General features: G+C 40.7%; 1 protein-coding gene across 1 annotated transcript in view; it reads left to right on the forward strand.

Moving 5' to 3' along the window:
* Positions 1 to 21556, forward strand: part of DNAH3 (dynein axonemal heavy chain 3) — a 219892-nt gene that overhangs the window by 171055 nt on the left and 27281 nt on the right. The window contains exons 51-53 of the mRNA XM_028531458.2: positions 2046 to 2244; positions 5483 to 7624; positions 17485 to 17710. Coding sequence (XP_028387259.1) covers positions 2046 to 2244; positions 5483 to 7624; positions 17485 to 17710 — 2567 coding nt within the window. The remainder of the gene's footprint in view (positions 1 to 2045; positions 2245 to 5482; positions 7625 to 17484; positions 17711 to 21556) is intronic.

Here is a 21556-nt window from a genome sequence, read left to right on the forward strand (position 1 = left end):
CCCACCCAAACTGAATGAATCAGAATCTCTGGGTGTGAGGCCTGATGATGAGGACACCCCAAATGCTCCTCAGTTCCAGGGTTGGGAATCACTATGACAGATAATCTTACAATTAGCATTTTTGAGTCACTTGACAAACAAGCTTGCTGGAACCCAGGTGTTGTCCCCAAGAAAAGGGAGCAAGGTGGCCAGGCCACTAGGAGGCACAGTGTGTATAGGACCCTGTCTGGCAGATTCTAAGAGAGTGACACTGAACTACCAATAATATGAAACGAAGGGCACCTGGGATGGTGGAAATTCATGGAGAATCCAAAGCTGTAGCTAAACAAATGCCTTCGGTGTCCTCTGCTACCAAACCCTTTCTGCACCTGCCCGTGAGAAACAGCAGGGACCAGTTTCAGTTCTTCCTCTTGCCTCCCACTGAGGTGCACATCCTACAACTGAAATGGGGCAACCTGAGTCACCTGGGGGCTGAGCCATTATTCATAGTGGGGATAGCCAACATGGCTTGTTTTTGGGGTGGAGGATTGTTTGAATATAATGAAGCTAAATTAAACATTGCTATAAGTTTTTAAGAAGAGCAGAAAACCTAAAATAAAGAATCCATGATACACACCTGTACATGTATACATGTGCACACACATATATAAGAAAGTGGGACCACCTATGTCTTGTTTGCCTATCACAATAAACCTACAGGATATAGACTTCAACACTTACTGCTTTGTTTCAGAATTGGTGTTCTCTTGTGAAGCTTTACATTGCTTATGGCTGTGGTGACTCCTTGGGCTGGGGGACTGATAGAATTCACTGAATGAGGACCCAGGACCCCAGGGTTGGAGCTTGGCCTCCTGAGACTTTGTTTTTATTTGTTTGTTTTCAATTTAGCAATTGGACCTCTAAGTAATCTATAAGACCCCTTCCTATTGTAAAAGTTTTATAATGTTGAGCTTTCTTTTTTTAAAAATTGAGATATAATTCATATAACATTAAGATTCACCCCTTCTGTGGTAAGCATGTAGTTCAATATATAGATCTTGTATTATAGAAATGCACATTTGAAATCTATATGATACTATTAACCAAGTCACCCCAATAAATTTAATTTAAAAAAAAAGATTCACCCTTTTAAATTATTTAAATCAGTGGGTTTTAGTATTTTCACAGAATTGTATAACCATCAACATTATATAATTCTAGAACATTTTCATCACCCCAAAAAGAAACCCATTAGCAGTCACTCCCCATCCCTCCCTCTCCCCAGCAACTACTAACCTTCTTTATGCTTTCATGGGAATTTTTTTCTGCATATCTCATGTAAATGAAGTCATGTGGCAGATGAAATTGTGAGTGTGGCTTCTGTCATTTAGCATAATTCTTTCAAGGCTTATCTGTATTATTACATGGATCAGTACTTCATTTTTTGTGGCTGAATAATATTTCATTGTGTTAATTTTATTTTTAAATGAAGAAATAATGGAAAAAACATGTACTGTCTCCTCCTAGATTTTACTACCCAGCTCCAATCTCTATCCCTGTTCTTTATTCTTAGACTCTGGCCTTAAATTCCACCATATCCCCAAGCTTCACCCCATCCTTGACTCTACCCTTTCCTATCACTGAACTGCAATACATCTGGACTCTCACCTCATCTCTGACCTTCCCCTATTCCTCACACCTCATTCTTCTCTAAACTTTCCCTGATTCTTTTCCCATCTGTCGTTCACTCTTAAGCTTCATCCTTCATCTCTTAACCCATCCTTGATCAATGGGTGTGAAATCACCTACTGCATATGTCTCTTGGAAATTAGTTTTAGAAAACAAAGACTTAATTATTTCTTTTAAGATCACAAAGCAAATAAATTCTTAAATGTCCAAGACATCCAAGTTGCAGCCCTCAAGGACCATTCAGGCCTTCCTGTGCACAGAGCTCCAAGTTGGGGCAGCTTCCTGGAAGAATGGACATCAGGATGATGCCTCTGCCCACTTCCCCAGCTTTCTCCAGGCACTGGCACTCACCCCTTTTGTCTCTGTGCTGCCCACAGAACGAATGTGAGGGGGACCTGGCAGAGGCGATGCCGGCATTGGAGGCTGCACTGGCTGCACTCGACACCCTGAACCCTGCGGACATCTCACTGGTGAAGTCAATGCAGAACCCCCCAGGCCCTGTGAAGCTGGTCATGGAGAGCATCTGTGTCATGAAAGGGCTGAGACCAGAGAGGAAGCCGGACCCCAGTGGCAGTGGTAACCCCCTTCAGCAGCCCCCCCAGTGGACTGCATGGCTGTTCTCCCCTGGCAGGAAGGGTGCCCAAGTCCCTGAACTCCACCCCACTCTAGGCCTGCAGGCAGTCCCTGGAATCTTAGAGGAAACAAGAAAGGTACGAGGGTGTGCATGAGGACCAAAGAGCTCTCTTGGGTTTCTTCACCATACCCTCTTCTCTCAATAAGTCAGGAAAATACAGGTATCTGAGTCAAGGCCCCTGCCTGCAAATCATTACTAAAATGAAGGTCATGGAAACAAAGGGGCTGATGTAGAAGAAGCACACAAAGACTAGCATGTGGGTCAGAAGGAAAGAGAGAAACAGAAAGAGCTAGAGAAAGACAGACAGACAGAGAGATAACCAGAGAAAGAAAGAGAATGAGACAAAGAAAGAGCAACAGAGACTTATAATGAGAAGGAAATGGAGACCAAGACACCTAGATGCGTACACACATGTACATTCACACAGACACATGTGCACACATAGACATGTGAACAGACATGCACACACATGGACATGTTCGTGTGTGTGCATGCACATACATTGCAGGCAGACATGCATGCATGAATAGTGCACATAAACACAAAGATATAATGAACAGAGAGAGATCAGGAGACAAAGAAAGAAATTAGAAGGGGAAGAGACACAGAGGGACACACAGAAAGAGAAGATGAGGAGGGAGAGACTTATGCACATAGTGATAGAGAAACAGGAGAAAGATATGAAGGAGTGTGGAAAGAAACAGACAAAAACAGACACAAAGGCTGACAGTGGGAGAGAAAGGGAAAAAGACCAAGAAATACAAAGACACAGAGGTACACAAACATAAAGTGAGTGGGAAGAAGAGGGAGACAGAGATAAAGATATAGCAGAGAGAAAGAGAGGTGAGGTGGGGTGGAACATAAGCTAGTAGAGAATAATTCGTGGGAGAAAAATGAGGCAGAGGGAGGCAGAGGCAGAATCGGGGAGTAGGGAGACAAGATTTCTGGGAAGAAGGGAATAGAGGAGGGAGGAGAGCTCCTTATGTTTCTGAGCCTAGAAGCATTAAGAGGTAACTATTCAATCTTCTTAAAAATCTGAATTAGATGTAGGATCTTGTATCAAGATAGGTGTCTTGGAATTGAACAAGAATTTTGGCATCTGCTTCCTACTGGTTAGAATTCCCCCCTCTTTGGCTGCTTTCAGACCAAAAACCACATGAAGAAGACTCAGAATGGATTGGGAATGGACAAAAACAGTGTGAACTTACAGGAGAATTTTTTAGGGGAGTAGCTGAGGTGTGTTAAGTGGGTCTGAGCAAGGATGAGCCAGCCAGCACTTCTCCACTCTGGCCATACCTACAATCACTTGGGAGCATAAAGAATGCTGAAGTACCTTGCCCTCTGCCCTCCCTCTCCTCGAGATCCTTATTCCATTGGTCTGGGACGTTTCTGAGTATTAATTAGTCTTTTTTTAAACACCTGGATTGTTTGAAGGTACAGCCAGGGTTGAAAATGGTACACAAATCATGGCTAGGTCCCAAGAGTCAATTCTCTTCTTGGTTCATTGATAATCCTCACAGGACCCATCATTTGCCTTTCTAGTTCAAAAATAAAGCAAATTGCATATATTGTTCACTTAACCTGCAGAATTTAGCCAGTATATTGGGATGCAACAAAAGAACAATTGATTCATTTTGGGCATCTTGAATTTAAGTGAAGCAGATCATTTTCCTGAAAGTAAACAAACACCTTCATGGGAAATATTTGACTTCTGTGCTTGCATTAGGAACAGAACACATTTGGCCTGTTGTACTTAATATTATATCTCAAGTACTACTTTTTTGGATGAACCAGACTTGGCAAATACCTACAGTGCTGTGAACCAAAAAGGGCCCCAACCTTTTCTTAACAAGTCAACTTTTAAAAGGAGTGCTTCCCTTGGATGAGGTTGGGGCTCACTCAGTTAGGCTTTGGTCAGCATGATGTTGGCTGGTAGAGAAAACAGGGCCCTGCTCCATTTCTGGGTAGGCCATGGTGGCCTCTGGTCACCTACAAGCTTCTTTCCCCACCCTTGATTTCTCTCGTGCCTCTCCACTCACTCATAAAGAGGACTGTTTGGGTTCTATCCAACCCACCTCCCAAACTTGAAAAATAATACTCAAACCCTGGCTGTGTGGCTCATTGGATTGAGCATTAGCCTACAAACGGCGGGGTAGCTGATTGGATTGCCAGTCAGGGTACATGCCTGGGTTGCAGGCCAGTTCCCTAGTTGGGGGCATGCAAGAGGCAACCAATCAATGTATCTCTCACACATCAATGTTTTTTTAAAAAATTTCAAAATACTTGCCCATAGCTCCTTGGCCATCTCTATCTATGACTGGGATAAGGGCCAACAGTCATTCAACACATACTTATTGATAACTGAATTTCAGGCACTATGCCAGAGTATAGTAAACACAGCAGGAACTTACAGCTTTGAGGGAGAGGCCAACAATAAAAAGTAAACAAAAAAATTCACAGATTGCAATAAATGCTATAAAGGGAATGGATGTTTTGGCAGTTGAGATGGAACAAATGTTGGGGGAGCTATAGAAGGGCCCACCTTAGTGAGGGACATATAGGGAAACCTCTCTGTAGAGGGGTGGCTTTAAAAATGAGCCTAAACACTGTCAAGGAGCCAGTGAGATGCCATTTCCAGCTCATGGTAGGGAAGCACTTGAAATCGTAGAGGAGTTGAAGGAAGGTCCTTCATGACTGAAGTCCAGCGAGTCAGCAAAGAGGAGGTGGGTAAGGTCTCTGGGCCTCCCAAACCATGGTGAGGAGTTCAGATTTTTCTTTTTTTAATTTAGATTTTATATTTTTAAAGCAGCTTTAGATTCCCATGAAATTTATGTCTCATATTCCCCTGCCCCCATACATGCACAGCCTCCCCCATTACCAATATCCCCCACCACAGTGGTATGTTTCTTATAATTGTTGAACCTACACTAACACATTATAATCACCAAAAGTCTGTATTTACATGACATTCTGCTCTTCGTGTACATTCTATGGATTTGGACAAATATATGACATATATCTATCATTATGGTATTATACAGAGTATTTTTTTCTGCCCTTAAAGTCCTCTGTAGGAGTCAGATTTTTTTTTTACCCAGATCTGAGTAGTCACTGCAAGGCTTTAAGTCTCAACCAGAAAGTCTTAATAATAGTCTTATCTCTGTTTCTCATCCCAAACAGGTAAAATGATTGAAGATTACTGGGGAGTATCAAGAAAGATTCTTGGAGATCTGAAATTCTTGGAGAGCCTTAAGGCATATGACAAAGACAACATCCCCCTAATGGTCATGAAACGGATCCGAGAGAGGTTTATTGACCACCCAGATTTCCAGCCAGCTGCCATTAAAAATGTTTCATCTGCCTGTGAGGGTCTGTGCAAGTGGGTGAGGGCCATGGAAGTGTATGACCGGGTGGCCAAAGTGGTAGCTCCAAAGCGGGAGCGGCTGAAGGAAGCTGAGGGAAAGCTGGACACACAGATGCAGAAACTGAACCAGAAACAAGCAGAGCTGAAGCTGGTGGAAGACCGCCTCCAGGCCCTGAATGATGACTTTGAAGAGATGAATACCAAGAAAAAGACCTTGGAAAAAAACATCGATATCTGCTCCCAAAAGCTGATCAGGGCAGAAAAGCTGATCAGTGGTCTTGGAGGAGAAAAGGACCGATGGACAGAAGCAGCCCGACAGCTGGGGATCCGCTACAATAATCTGACAGGGGATATGTTATTGTCCTCAGGGACCGTGGCCTACCTGGGGGCCTTTACTGTGGATTATCGGGCCAAATGCCAAAAGCAGTGGTTGGCCCAATGTAATGATAAGCACATCCCCGGCTCCAGTGACTTCAGTCTCAGCAACACATTAGGAGATCCCATAAAAATCCGTGCCTGGCAGATCGCTGGGCTGCCAGTCGACTCCTTCTCCATTGACAATGGCATCATTGTGTCCAATTCCAGACGCTGGACCTTGATGATTGACCCTCAAGGGCAGGCCAACAAGTGGATCAAGAACATGGAGAAAGTGAATAGGCTGTCAGTCACAAGGTTCTCAGATGCCAACTATGTAAGAACGCTGGAAAACGCTCTGCATTTTGGCACCCCTGTCTTACTAGAAAATGTTGGAGAAGAGCTAGATGCCTTTATTGAACCCATCTTGCTCAAGTCCACATTCAAACAGCAAGGGGTTGAGTACATGAGGCTGGGCGAAAACATCATTGAATATTCCAAGGATTTTAAGTTATACATCACCACACGTTTGAGAAACCCACATTACATCCCTGAAGTCGCCGTGAAAGTCTGCCTCCTCAACTTCATGATCACTCCTTTAGGTCTCCAAGATCAACTCCTTGGTATCGTAGCTGCCAAGGAGAAGCCAGAACTAGAAGAAAAAAAGAACAAGTTGATTGTAGAAAGTGCCAAGAACAAGAAGCAGCTAAAAGAAATTGAAGATAAGATCTTGGAGGTCCTGTCCCTGTCAGAGGGCAACATCCTTGAGGATGAGACGGCTGTCAAGGTTTTGTCCTCCTCCAAAGAACTGTCTGAAGAAATCTCTGAGAAACAAGAAGTTGCTTCAGTGACAGAAACACAGATTGATGAAACTCGGATGGGCTATAAGCCAGTGGCTGTCCACTCTGCCACAATCTTCTTTTGTATCTCTGACCTGGCCAACATTGAGCCCATGTATCAGTACTCCCTGACATGGTTCATAAACCTCTACGTGCACTCCTTGGCCCACAGCAGGAAGAGCGAAGAGCTGGAGCTGCGCATTGAGTATATCATTGAGTATTTCACCTTCAGTATCTACAACAATGTCTGCCGCTCTCTATTTGAAAAGGACAAGCTACTTTTCTCCCTCCTCCTGACCATTGGCATCTTGAAAGAGAAAAAACAAATTAGCGAAGAAGTTTGGTACTTTCTTCTAACTGGGGGCATTGCCCTGGACAACCCTTTCCCCAATCCAGCTACTGAATGGCTGTCTGAAAAGGCATGGGCAGAAGTGGTTCGTGCATCCACATTGCCAAAACTGAAAGGCTTAATGGAACATTTTGAACAAAATGCTAATGAATGGAAGCTCATCTATGATGCAGTCTGGCCTCATGAAGAGAAGTTCCCTGGGTCTTGGAACTTCCTTCAAGGGTTGGAGAGGATGGTGATTCTCCGATGTTTGCGGCCTGACAAGATGATTCCAGCCATTCGAGAGTTCATTGCTGAGCACATGGGCAACATGTACATTGAAGCCCCTACATTTGACCTCCAGGGTTCCTACAATGATTCCAGTTGTTGTACACCACTGATTTTTGTGTTGTCTCCTGGTGCAGATCCAATGGCAGGTAAGGGTCAAAATGTGTGAAGGACACAAAGAGCCCAGAACATGAATGAATGACAAATTGCATGACCCTTGTAGCAGGAGTCTCTAATTCAGATGATTTTAAAGTCTGAGCAGTGAATAGACCAAGATGGGTTTGAGCTACTAAAGACTTTTTTCCCACCAAAAGGGGCCAACTGCTAATCAGTGCCCATGATTGTGCACTGACACAAATGATCTGTGAGCCATATCATCTAATTTTTTAAGAGAAACAAGAAATACAGAAATCACCCATTTTTTACATCTTGATAATTCATTCATATTTTTTCTTAAAAATTGTATGAAGGCCAGGCTGGGGCTAGATTTAGCCTGGCTGCTAGTTTGTCACCTGTGTCTTAAGTCATTTTTTCTATCACTTCTCTCAGCTAGGCTCTTCTCTCTTCTTTTATTTTTTGAATAATTAATACTGTGAGTAATAGTAAAAAAATTAAGCAATGCCAACAAGTATAGGATTGTGGCTCAACCAGGGCTATTTTGCCCCCTCAAGGGATATTTGACAAAGTAGGGAAATACTTTTGATGTCACAACTAGGGGGTACTACTGGCATCTAGTAGATAGAGGCAAAGGATGCTGCTTAACATCCCGCAATACATAAGACAGCCCCCACAACAAAGGATTATTCAGCCCAGAACGTCAGTAGTGCTGAGATTGGGAACTTCTCATACAGAGTGAAAGGTCCATCTTTCTCCTAATGTTCCCAGATGTAACTACTATTACTAGTTTGTGTATCTTTCCAGAAATCATTTGTACTTATTAAAGGGTATGAGTTGTTGACAGGAATAGACTAGTTTTCTGTCATGTTGGAATACCTCAAAGCTTTACTTCTTTATTGCTGAATGAAGAAAGAGTACCAGAAATGCACATGACAAGGTTGAGGTGTTCTCCTATGAAAACTGAGGAGTTTGACACATATCCTGACCCAGATAGAAAGCCAGTACCCTGCCCCTAAAAGGAAGTCAGAGGAGGCAGCTGATATGAATTGGTATCTTTTCAGGTTCCTATGCCAAGATGTTATTGCCAAAGATCAATTTATGACCCCTAAGTTGTACCTTTGCTTTTTTTCCTATATGTCCTTTATGTGGCAGATTTAAGTAAGAGAAAGTAGCAGAAACCAGGAAAGGTAAAGAATAGAAATGGGGAGAAGGTCAGAATATGGTCTATGAATTGATGGTGTGCTGGAAGAGGACAGGGCACACATCCAGAGGCGAACTATAACATATTCCTTTCCCCTGTACTAGCAGCTTGATCAGATTCAGCATGAATAACTTCTCGGGAAACTCCACAGGTCAGGAGTGACACACTGTCTGGTTGTCCTTATTCTTCTATTAAGATATATCAGTGGACTCAAGCATTGTCCACCTGACCCAACTTCTGACTCCTCCACCACCTCCCTAATAAAGTTTCCCATCAGCCTTTCACTTAATGTAACAGTTCGCAGTCTTCACTGCACATGGGAATCACCTGGGGAGTTTAAAGAACAATCTCCATGCCTAAGCCACACCCTTGATCAATTAAATTAAAATCTTTGTAAGACCCAGGTCTTACAAAGCTTTTTGTGTTTTATAAAGCTTTTCAGGGATTTCTAATGTGCATCCAATATTGGAACCACTGACCTAATGGTTTTAGCGGCCTTAGAAAATCATTACCTAGATCCATTATTTCATTAGAGGCTGCAAAATGCTGGTATTTTGATCCTATCATTCTTTCCACATTTATTAGCTGAAACTCTCCTATAAAGAATTTTTTAAAAAAAGAATTTTCCTTTGTCAACTCTGAATATAGTTTGAAAAGAACAAGCTGAAAAGAAGCTTGGTTCATTTTCTTTATTTATCAGCTTTCTGAATAATGAGTTTGAGCCCTATTAACTTCCAAAGTTAGTTAAGCAATAAGATATTTTTTGGTTCCATTGTGAATGCATGGATTTTAAAAGACCAGATGTTTCAAATATGGCGGTATTTTAATCTACTGCCATCAGTGTCCTTTTTGATGCTCAAATTATTCAATCACTGGCCTGTGGGAGCACCTTCATGCCTATATCTTTTTCATATAACCCCAGTAGTTTTTAATTTTTGATAGCTTCCTTGCTATAGAAAGTCCATATATTCCAGGCTCACCTTGTACAAACATTTCTTCAAGGAGCTCCAGTTCTCTGAGCAGCTCATGGTATTTGGAGGCCACAACCATGGTGCTGGAGTGCCCATTACTACTGGATGGATCCTTATTGGCAGACTGTACTGATTCTCTTTTTTATCCTCACCAGAGGACATGCTTATCAATTTTAGAGAGGGGGAAGGGAGGAAGAAAAAGAGAGAGAGAAACATGTGCGAAAGAGAAACATTGATCTCGCTTGACTCTCATACACATCCCATTTGGGGACTGAAGAGATAACCTAAGCATGTGCCCTGCCTAGGGACCAAACCTGCAACTTTTCTGTTTAAAGGATGACACCCAACCAACTGATTCACACTGGCCAGAGCAACTGTAATTCTCTCTTAGTCTGCATCTAACCTGCTGTTTTAATTAATCAGTGCTTTGAGCTTTTGACTTCAGTAACAATGCTTTCATTTCTCAAAGTTTTATTTGTTTTACCTTAAACCCACATATTTTTTCATAGCATTCTGAATTTTATCAGCTCTATGTTCCTTTTTTAATGATTTTTCAGATGTGTTTTTTTATGCTCTTTTTCAGAGGCTATATTAATCTGCTAGAGCTTCCACAACAAATAACAAAGACTGGTGGCTTAAACAACAGAAATGTATTTTCTCCCAATTCTGGAGGTTAGAAGTACAAATTTAAGGTGTTGGCAGGGTTGATTTCTTCTGAGGCCTCTTTCCTTGGCTTGTTCATGGCTATCTTCTTTCTATGTTTTCACATAGTCTCAATGAGTGTCCTAATTTCCTTTTCTTATAAGGACACCAGTCATATTGGATGAGGACATAGCCTAATGACCTCATTTTAATTTAACTACCTCTTTAAAGACCCTATCTGTAAATACAGTCACATTCTGAGGTTCTGGGAATTAGGACTTCAAGATATAGATTTGGAGGGGTCAGAGTTCAGCCCACAACAGAAACCATATGTAATCTTTGGGTCCTCCTGTTTGTTGTATGTGCTGACTATCCCTAATAGTGATGTATTTTCTCATGTACTTGGTAATTTTTTATTGTGAATTGACAATCAGAAAGCTTGTGTTATTTTGTGAGAATGTCAAATGCCTTGGGTTTAGGAGTGCCTTAACAGAACAATTTTATATATGCAAACAACTGTGCCCCAAGGGCTTTAAGTTCTGGATCAATTTTATAAGGGAAAGTTCTCAGTTTGGTAATCCTACACACAGGTAAAGTCATACCCATCATTATATTTGGCATAGGCTGGGTATTGATTTCTCACTGGAGAGTTTTCATTTTTTTCTTTTTTTTTTCTTTCTTTTTTTTTTCCCACTTCTTCTCTCCTTTATTCCTCTCCACCCTGTACACCCCTTCCCACCATCATTCCCCCACCTTAGTTCATGTCCATGGGTCATACATATAAGTTCTTTGGCTTCTCCATTTCCCATACTATTCTTAACCTCCCCCTGTCTATTTTGTACCTACCATTTATGCTTCTTATTCCCTGTACCTTTCCCCCCATTCTCCCCCTCCTCCTTCCTGCTGATAACCCTCAATATGATCTCTATTTCTGTGAATCTGTTCCTGTTCTAGTTGTTTGCTTAGTTATTTTTTTTTTTTAGGTTTGGTTGTTGATAGTTGTTTGTTGTCATTTTGCTGTTTGTATTTTTTATCTTTTTCTTAGATAACTCCCTTTAACATTTCATAAAATAAAGGCTTGGTGATGATGAACTCCTTTAACTTGACCTTATCTAGGAAGCACTTTATCTGCCCTTCCATTCTAAATGAAAGCTTTGCTGGGTAGAGCAATCTTGGATGTAGGTCCTTGCCTTTCATGACTTGGAATACTTCTTTCCAGACCCTTCTTGCCTGCAAGGTTTTTCTGGAGAAATTAGCTGATAGCCTTATGGGCTCTCCTTTGTAGGTAACTGTCTCCTTTTCTCTTGCTGCTTTTAAGGGTCTCTCCTTATCTTAAACCTTGGGTAATGTAATTGTGATGTGCCTTGGTGTGTGCCTCCTTGGGTCCAGCTTCTTTGGGACTCTCTGGGCTTCCTGGACTTCTTACAAGTCTATTTCATTTGCCAGATTGAGGAAGTTTTACTTCATTGTGTTTCCAAATAAATTTTCAATTTCTTGCTCTTGTTCTTCTCCTTCTGGCACCCCTATGATTTGGGTGTTGGAACATTTAAAGTTGTCCTGGAGGTTCCTAAGACTCTCCTCATTTTTTTGAATTCTTATTTCTTCATTCTGTTCTCATTGAATGTTTCTTTTTTCCGTCTGGTCCACACCATTGATTTGAGTCCCAGTTTCCTTCCCATCACTGTTGGTTCCCTGTACATTTTCCTTTATTTTGCTTTTCATAGCCTTCACGGTTTCCTCCATTTTGTGATCATACTCAACCATTTCTGTAAGCATCCTGATTACCAGTGTTTTGAACTGTGCATCTGATAGCTTCGCTATCTCTTCATTGCTTACTTCTATTTTTGGAGCTTTGATCTATCCTTTCATTAGGGATATATATATATCCCCTATATATATTTTTTATCTATATATATTATATAGAGATATAAATATAATATATAAATATGTATTTTATATAAAAATATATAAAAATATATATTATATATAATATAATTATATATATATATATATATAAAATTATCTTGGCACAGATGTTAAGTTGTAAGGGGTAGAGCTTTAGGTATTCACCAGGGAAGGCAACCACATTGCTGTGTTGTGGTGCTATATGTGAGGGAGGGGTCTGAGAGGGAACAAGCTGCTCGCTCAGCTTTCTTCTGGCTTTCAGTCTCTTCCCCTGCTACCCACAAGCAAACTGGGTTCTTCTGGTGCTGATTCCAGGGCGGTTGGGTTTGTGTACATTGTAGAGCCATGTGGGTCTCTCCAAAAAATTCTACTGTGAAGCTGGGAGTTTCTCCTGCTGTTTCAACCCCCACAGGTGTTTTCAGCCAGAGATTTTGAGGCTTTATTTCCCTGCACTGGAATCCTGGGTTGTGAAGTCTGTCTTGCTCACCCGTTGTCCCTCCCGGTGTATCCATACATGAATGTTGGACCTCCTGCTATGCCAGCCACTGCCTTGCCCAGTCCTCCAGCTGCTGCCTTGCCATGAGTCCTCTCCGCCCCAGCTGCCCATCTCCACCCCTCTTACCAGTCTCATGAATGTTTGTTCTTTAACTCCTTGGTTGTTGGACTTCCATACAGTTTGATTTTCTGGCACTTCTGGTTATTTTCTTGTTTTTAAATTTATTGTTATTCTTCTTTTGGTTAGGAGACAAAGTATATTTACCTATGCCTCCATCTTGGCTGGAAGTCCTCGACTGTTTTTATTACAGTGGCCTTGTAATATAGTTTGATATCAGGTATTATGATCCCTCCTACTTTGTTCTTCCTTCTCAAAATTGCTGAGGCTATTTGGGGTGGTTTATGGTTCCACAGAAATTTTTGAAATATTTGTTCTATACCTGTAAAATATGTCACTGGTATTTTAGTAGGGATTGTGTTGAATTTATAAAGTGCTTTGGGTAGTATGGACATTTTAATGATGTTATTTCTTCCAATCCATGAACACAGTATATGCTTCCATTTATTTGTGTCTTCCTTAATTTCTTTCTTCAGTGTTCTGTAGTTTTCTGAATATAGGTCTTTTATCTCCTTGGTTAGGTTTATTCCTAGGTAACTTATTTTTCTTTTTGCTATAGTAAATGGGAGTTTTCCCCTAATTTCTGTTTATGATATTTCATTGTTTGTGTACAAAAATGCCTTCAATTTATGAATATTGACTTTGTATCCTCCTGTTTTGCCAGATTCACTTATTAGGTTAAATAGTTTTTTGGTGGAGTCTGTAGGGTTTTCTGTGTACAATATCATGTCATCTGGAAACAATGACAGTTTTATTTCCTCTTTTCCAATTTGTATACCTTTCATTTCTTCTTCTTGTCTGATCACTGTAGCTAAAACTTTCAATACTATATTGATTACGAGTGGTGAAAGCAGACACCCTTGTCCTGTTCCTGATCCTAGTAGGAAAGCTTTTAGTTTTTGCCTATTGAGTATGATGTTGGCTGTAGGTTTCTTGTATATGGCCCTTATTATAATGAGGTATGCTACCTCTACTTTCACTTTGCTGAGTGGTTTTTTTTTTATCATAAATGTGTGCTGTACTTTATCAAATGTTTTTTCAGCATCTATTGATATGATCTTGTGATTTTTGTCTTTCATTTTGTTCCTGTGATGTATTATATTTATTGATTTGCAAATAAATTGTAGAATTCTTGCATCCCTGGGATGAATCCCACTTGATCATGGTGTATGATCTTTTTAATGCATTGCCAGATGTGATTTGCCACTATTTTGTTGAGAATTTTAGCATCTATGTTCATCAGTGATATTGGCCTGTAGTTTTCCTTCTTTGTTGTGTCTTTACCTGGTTTTGGAATTAGGATTATGCTGGCCTAATAAAAGAGTTTTGGAGTATTTCTTCTTCTTGGATTTTTGTGGAATAGTTTGAGAAGGATAGGGGCTAGCTCTTCCTTAAATGTTTTGTAAAATTGTCCTGTGAAATCATCTGCTCCAGGGCTTTTGTGTGCCAGGAGTTTTTGATTACTGCTTCAATTTCACTAGCTGTTATCAGTCTGTTCAGGCTTCTTGGTTCTTCTGATTCAGTTTTGAAAGATTATGTGTTTTTAGAAATTTGTCCATTTCACCCTGGTTTTCAAATTTCTTGGCATATAGTTGTTCATGGTAATTTCTTACAATCATTTGTATTTCTGTGATATCAGTTGTAATTTCTCCCTTTCATTTCTGATTTTGTTTATTTGGGTCCTCTCTCTTTTTTTCTTGATGAGTCTGGTTAAAGGCTTATTGATTTTGTTTATCTTTTCAAAGAACCAGCTCCTGGATTTTTTGATTTTTTTGAATTGTTCTTTTAGTCTCTATACCATTTAATTCTGCTCTGATCTTTTTTTTAAATATATTTTATTGATTATGCTATTACAGTTGTCCCATTTCCCCCTTCACTCCCCTCCACCCTTTGCCCCCTCTCCCACCCACATTCCCCCCCTTTAGTCCATGTCCATGTGTCATACTTATGAGTTCTTTAGCTTCTACATTTCCCTTACTATTCTTGCCCTCCCCCTATCTATTTTCAACCTACATTCTGTGCTACTTATTCTCTATACCTTTTCCCCCTCTCTCCTCCTCCCACCCCTACTGCTAGCCCCCCCTTGTGCCCTCTATTTCTGTGGTTCTGTTCCTATTCTAGTTGTTTACTTAGTTTCTTTTGGTTTTGCTTTAGGTGTGGTTGTTAATAATTGTGAGTTTGCTGTCCTTTTACTATACATGTCTTTTCTTTATTTTCTTTTCTTAGATAAGTCCCTTTAGCATTTCATAAAGTAAGGGCTTGGTGATGATGAACTCCTTTAATTTGACCTTATCTGAAAAGCACTTTATCTTCTCTTCCATTCTAAATGAGAGCTTTGCTGGATAGAGCAATCTGGGATGTAGGTCCTTGTCTTTCATGACTTGGAATATTTCTTTCCAGCCCCTTCTTGCCTGTAAGGTCTCTTTGGAGAAATCAGCTGACAGTCTGATGGGAACTCCTTTGTAGGTGACTGTCCCCTTACCTCTTGCTGCTTCTAGGATTCTCTCCTTCGTTTTTACCTTGGCTAATGTAATTATGATGTGCCTTGGTGTGTTTCTTCTTGGGTCCAACTTCTTTGGGGCTCTCTGTGCTCCTTGGATTTCTTGGAAGACTGTTCCCTTTGCCAGATTGGGGAAGTTCTCCTTTATTATTTGTTCAAATAACTTTTCCACTTGTTGGTCCTCCCCTTCTGGTACCCCTATAATTCGGATGTTGGAATGTTTAAAGATGTCCTCGATGGTCTTAAGCTTTTCTTCGATTTTTTGAATTCTTATTTCATCATGCTCTCCTGCTTGGTTGATTCTATCTTCCTTCTGGTCCACTGTGTTGTTTTGAGACTCAGATTCCTTCCTTTCACAATTGGCTCTCCTCCGTGTGTCTTCCTGTATCCCTTTTATGGTAATCTGCATTTTTTCATGTAATTTGGATCCAAAATCCACCAGTTCCATGAGCTTCCTGATCACCAGTGTTTTGAACTGTGCATCTGATAGATTGGCTATTTCTTGGTCACTCAAAAGGATGAGTCCTGGGGGACTGATCTGTTCTGCTGGAAACATATCCTATGTCTTTCCCTATCTCTCCTATTATTTTACTTATTTATTTATTTTTTCTCCGGTCTGGTCGCTCTTGTTACGGTGAGGGGTGGAGCCTTAGGTGTTCACCGGGGCTGGGCGCCCCGGTCGCTGGATTGTGACGTTATATGTGGGGGCAGGGGCAGGAGCGGGGACAGGAGGGGTCAATGGTGACCCTTCTGTTCTCCTGGAGTCAGACACTTCCCTGGGCTTCTGGGCTGTGAGCTCTGCCCTGGTCCACAATCGCTGCCCCACTGATTCCCCCAGCCGCTGCTTGCGTACTCAGGGATCACCGCTACACCGCTGCGCTCCCGCGTCCCGGATTGCTGTCTCGCCGATTTTGCGCCAAATTTCCCCCGAACTACGTGCGCCTGCGACCCGCGCCAGCCCCGCGCCCGCTCGCTCAGCTCGTCGTCCCCTACCAGTCTGGATGTACGGGTCTACTTCAACTTCTTGGCTGTCCGACTTCCATTTAGATAAATCCTCTGACAGTTCTGATATTATGACTGCAAATCATTGTTGTAAATTATTGTAGTTCTGTTCTTGGTTGTGCGAGGAGGTACGGTGCATCCACCTATTCCTCCATCTTGCCGGAAGTCTCTAGTTTTCATTTTTTTCCATCCAGGCTACAAGCTTTCCATCCAGGATGGACAAGCTTTCACATTACTTCTTGAGTCAGTGACCAGATTTCTGGCCTTCTCATCATAAAGGTGCAGTCCTTTGAGAATCCTAACTTTATTTTAAAAAAAGTCTTAGTTCTAGAATCCCATCTCTTTTGAGTGCAAAGTTGTTATGCCCATCTCCCACAGACAAACTCCAACCTTCAAACTGGTTAAATGAAGTATGGTATTTTACCAATGGTGAAATATTATGTAACCATGAAAAAGAATAAGGCCTTTACAAATATACTGATGTGGAAAATTCTAACTGAAAAAAGTAAATGTAGTATACTACAATTCATGTAAGTACAAGAGCATGTATGCATGATTTAAATGCATAAAATATTTCTGGTAGGACTGACAAAACCTAGTATTATTGCTGCCTCTGAGAGAGAGAAAAGTGAAAGAGACTTGCTTGAAATTTCACTGTACAAATACTCTTTTTCCTAGTAAAATAAATTTCTAAAAACCCAGTCCCCAGTTCTTTGGTTTTGTGCTCACCCCTCTAGTTTTGATTTCCCTTTTTATTTTTGGCACATGAGAATTTCTTTTTCTTTCAAACTATGATTTTTTTTCAGTTTGTGTAATTTTCTTTTAAACAAGAATGTCTGTGCATTCAGAGCAAAAGAGGAATCAATAGTATCTGCATTCTCCATCTTACCAGATCTAAAGCTTCCCCAGAGACTTGCTCATTTTGTAATTAACAGAAGCCAGTGAGTTTCTTTCTGAGTCCAGAATTTTAATGTAACCCCTCCTTTTGTGATGTTATTGTTGATGTGGTCTTAGGTGGCTTGTTGTCTTTTAAAAGACCCTTTTCTTTCTGGTCTCAGGCTTACTGAAATTTGCTGAAGATCTTGGCATGGGAGGTGCCAAAACACAGATCATATCCCTTGGACAAGGACAAGGTCCTATTGCAGCCAAGATGATCAACACTGCCATCAGAGAAGGCACCTGGGTGGTCTTACAGAACTGCCATCTGGCCACAAGCTGGATGCCTCCATTGGAGAAGATCTGTGAAGAGGTGATTGTTCCTGAGAGCACCAACATAAGATTCAGGTGAGATGCTACCCTACCTCTTCCTGTCTCTGGGCCTCAGCTGGAGGTCCAGACAACATGCTGGTGGCAGGGAAGGCAAAGTTGAATAAGACACTGTTCTGCCCTTAAGCAGTGTGGGGTCAACATGGCTCTCCCACTACCCATGATGAGGACTAGCCAGCGGGTCCCTGGCTAAAAATAGGAGGTGCCCCCTGCAGAGAAGAGCAACAAGGCTCAGAAAGTTAGCAGTTCCCAGAAAGACAACACAGTGGGGGAGCTCAAATACCCTGAAGAGACTTTGAGAGTGCCTAGCACCTAGGAAAGCAAAGAGTGAGAAGGCGGTATATGAGTTGCCCCTAATTGGTGCACCTCAAGACCAGCACAACTAGTGGACTGAAGGCATAGGCTTGACGCAGAAGGGTGCTGCGGGCCCAACAACAAAATGAGGAACTGGGCTGGAGGCCAGCAACTGTGAAGAGTGCGGCCCAGGCATGGCCCCAATCCTCACAAAACCATAGGAAGTCAGATAAGTAGAACCCAACCCCTTCAGCCTGCTGCAGCCAATAAAACCAGCAGAACCCACTTTGCCACTTTAAAGTGAGTAGGCAGCATATATATATATATATATATATATAATTTTTAAAATTATTTTACTGTTTTTCCCCCAAGTGAGACAATAAGACCAGGAGCCAGGAGCTGTGAAAGAACCAAAGTCAGACCCAAAGAAAGATTACACAGCTAATCCCAACAATTGAGAAATTGGGACAAATTTCACTTTGCTATTCCAGAGAATTTGCATGTTATTGTTTATTTGTATTATTATTATTATTGTTCATGATTTTTACTTTTTTTAATTTATTAGTATTTTGTAGTCCTCCACCCAGGACTTTCTATTATTTCTGTTTAGTTTTCTTCATTCTATTTGTTTAATTACACTGTTTTACTGGTTTTCCTTGTTCTCTCTTTCATAGTGTATTTTTAAATTTCCTTCTTTCACTTCATTCGTGTTCCAATAGCACACTACTCTAGGTCCTATACTTCCCTTTCTTTTTATTCAGATCATATAGAATCTGTCATATGATTTTTGCTCCACTACTATTGTAAATAATTGCTGTTCCATACAATTGTAAATACTACACAGCATCCCTCCAGGATCTTACCACATTTCACTGTCTTCCAGGAACTTTATTACTGTTGTGGCTAACTCTATTATCTCCCATACTACATCAATTTTCTATCATTTAATCTCACTATATCTCATAATCTGACCTCCCACAAACTCTCTATTTCCTAGATTCAACTCACAAGCCTTCCCCCCTCTAACAAGAGTCTTATCTTTTTTCCACCCTTGCTAAAAAGTGCATAGTTGGGTGAAAAATCATGCTTAACACTAAGCTTATCCAAAGAATCTCCTATCTCTTCTCTACAGGTTGATACATTAAATCCCATAGAATACATTCCCACTGTCTTAATCCATTTTGCCTTCCCCCTCCAACTGACCACATAAAACTGTAGGTGGGAGGTGTGACCATCAGTATACCTGCTGGAAGATAGAACCCACCAACAAAGAAACCACCAACAGATAATAAAGGAAGATGGTGAAGGTGTGAGTGGAAGCCACACTAACCTCCACCCAGGACCAATCTGGAATTATAACTAAATGGTGGAGAAATTACCTAGAACAAACAACTGAACAATAATGAAAGAGAAAGCTCAAAACCTTGCACAGACAGAAGAACCACCTTTGACACAAGCTGTCCACACCTGAACAGCAGCATATAAGATGTGGTGGGTGGAGTGACCCTCATTTAACCAGCTGGAGGGAAGGACCCACCAAAGAAAGACCCAACAACAATCAAAACCCAAATACATACAGAGAGCCAACATAAATGACAGCCCAACAGCAGTAAGTTCAGGAGATCAAGGAGACTGCACCACTAAATCTCACAGGTCTCCTAGCATAGAAGTTCAAACCATAAACACAAGGAATCAGAACAGATCAATTTAGGAAGCAGAGGTTAACAAGAAGAGTCTCACAAATAATGGGAAGACAAAGAAATAAGCCCCAAACAAAAGGAAAGGAGGAAGCCTCAGAAAGGATGATAAATGAAATAGAAGCAAGTCAACTATCAGATATTGAGTTCAAAGCAATTGCTGTAAGGAAACTCAATGAGTTCACTGAGAATTACCAAAAACTGCAGGGAAACTATGATGAACTCACTGCAAACTATATAAACATGAAAAAGGAAATAGAAACTATCCAAAAAGGCCAAGAGGAAATGAAGAATATAATTTCCGAATTGAAGAACACAGTAGAAGAAATCAAAAACAGGGTAGATGAAGCAGAGGATCAACTTAGCAAGCTGGAGGACAAGGTAGAAAAAATCACCCAGATAGAACAAGGAAAGGAAAAAAAAACTCAGAAAGAACAAAGAGGCATTAATGGCATTAAGAGGCATTAAGGACAACATGAAACATAATAATAACCATATAGTAGGGATATCTGAAGGTGAAGAAGAAGAGCAAGGGATAGAAAACTTATTTGAAAAATTAATGATGGAAAACTTCTTGATGAGAGAAAAAGTCATACAAATCCAGGAAACACAAGGAGTCCCAATCAAGAGGAACCCAAAGAGGCGCACTTTAAGACACATCATAATTAAAATGGCAAAATTCCAAGATAAAGAGATCTTAAAGGCAGCAAAGGAGAAACAGAAAGTAACATATAAGGGAGCCCCGATAAGACTAGAAGCTTACTTCTCAATGGAAACGCTCCAATCCAAAAGGGATGGGCAAGAAATATTCCAATAAAAAACAAGGGCCAGCATCCAAAGCTACTCTATCCAGCAAGGCTCTCAATTGAAATGGAAGGCAAAATAAGGAGCTTCCCAGACAAAAGATGCCTCAAAGAATACACATCTTCCAAACCAGCTCTGCAAGATATGCTAAAGGGTCTGCTTTAGGAAAAGGAGGGGGGAGAGCCCTGGCTAGTGTGGCTCAGTGGGCTGAGTGCCAGACTGCAAAGTAAAGAAAAGGAAATAAGAAAAAGAGTGAGAGAGAGAGAGGAACACAGGTATGAAGGAAGTAAAATGGCAATGAATAAGTACCTATCAAAAATAAACATAAATGGATTAAATGCTCTGATCAAAAGACATGGAATAGCTGAATAGATAAGAAAACATGACCTACAAATGTGCTGCCTGCAAGAGACCCACCTCAGAACAAAAGACCAACACAAACTGAAAGTGAAAAGCTAGAAAGGAATATTCCAGATAAGTAGACAGGAAAAAAAAAAAGCTGGGATAGCAATACTCGTATCAGACAAAATAGACTTCAAAAAAAGAGCCATAAGAAGAGGCCCAGAAGGTCACTTCATAATACTCAAAGGAAGGATCCATCAAGAAGACATAAACATTGTTAATATATATGCACCCAACATAAGAGCACTGAAATATTTAAGGAAAATCTTGGAGGACTTCAAGAGAGATATTGATAGCAACACAATTAGAGTGGAGAAATTTAACTCCCCACTGTCAAAAAATGGATATATCTTCCAAACAAAATATCAACAAAGATATTGAGGTATTGAACAATGCCCTAGATCCAGTGGATTTAACTGGTATATCTAGAACCTTTCATCCCAAAGAAGTAAAATACACATTCTTTTCAAATGCACATGGAACAGTTTGAAAGATAGGCCACATGATGGGACATAGCAAAAGCCTTAACAAATTCAAGAAAATTGAAATCATATCTATCAAGTATTTTCTCTGACCACAAGGGATTGAACCTAGAAACCAATCTCAAAGAAAAAATTAAAAAACACTCAAACTTATGGAGATTGAATAATATACTATTAAACAATGA

Source organism: Phyllostomus discolor, chromosome 3 (genome assembly GCF_004126475.2).
Source record: "Phyllostomus discolor isolate MPI-MPIP mPhyDis1 chromosome 3, mPhyDis1.pri.v3, whole genome shotgun sequence".
Lineage (NCBI taxonomy): Eukaryota > Metazoa > Chordata > Mammalia > Chiroptera > Phyllostomidae > Phyllostomus > Phyllostomus discolor.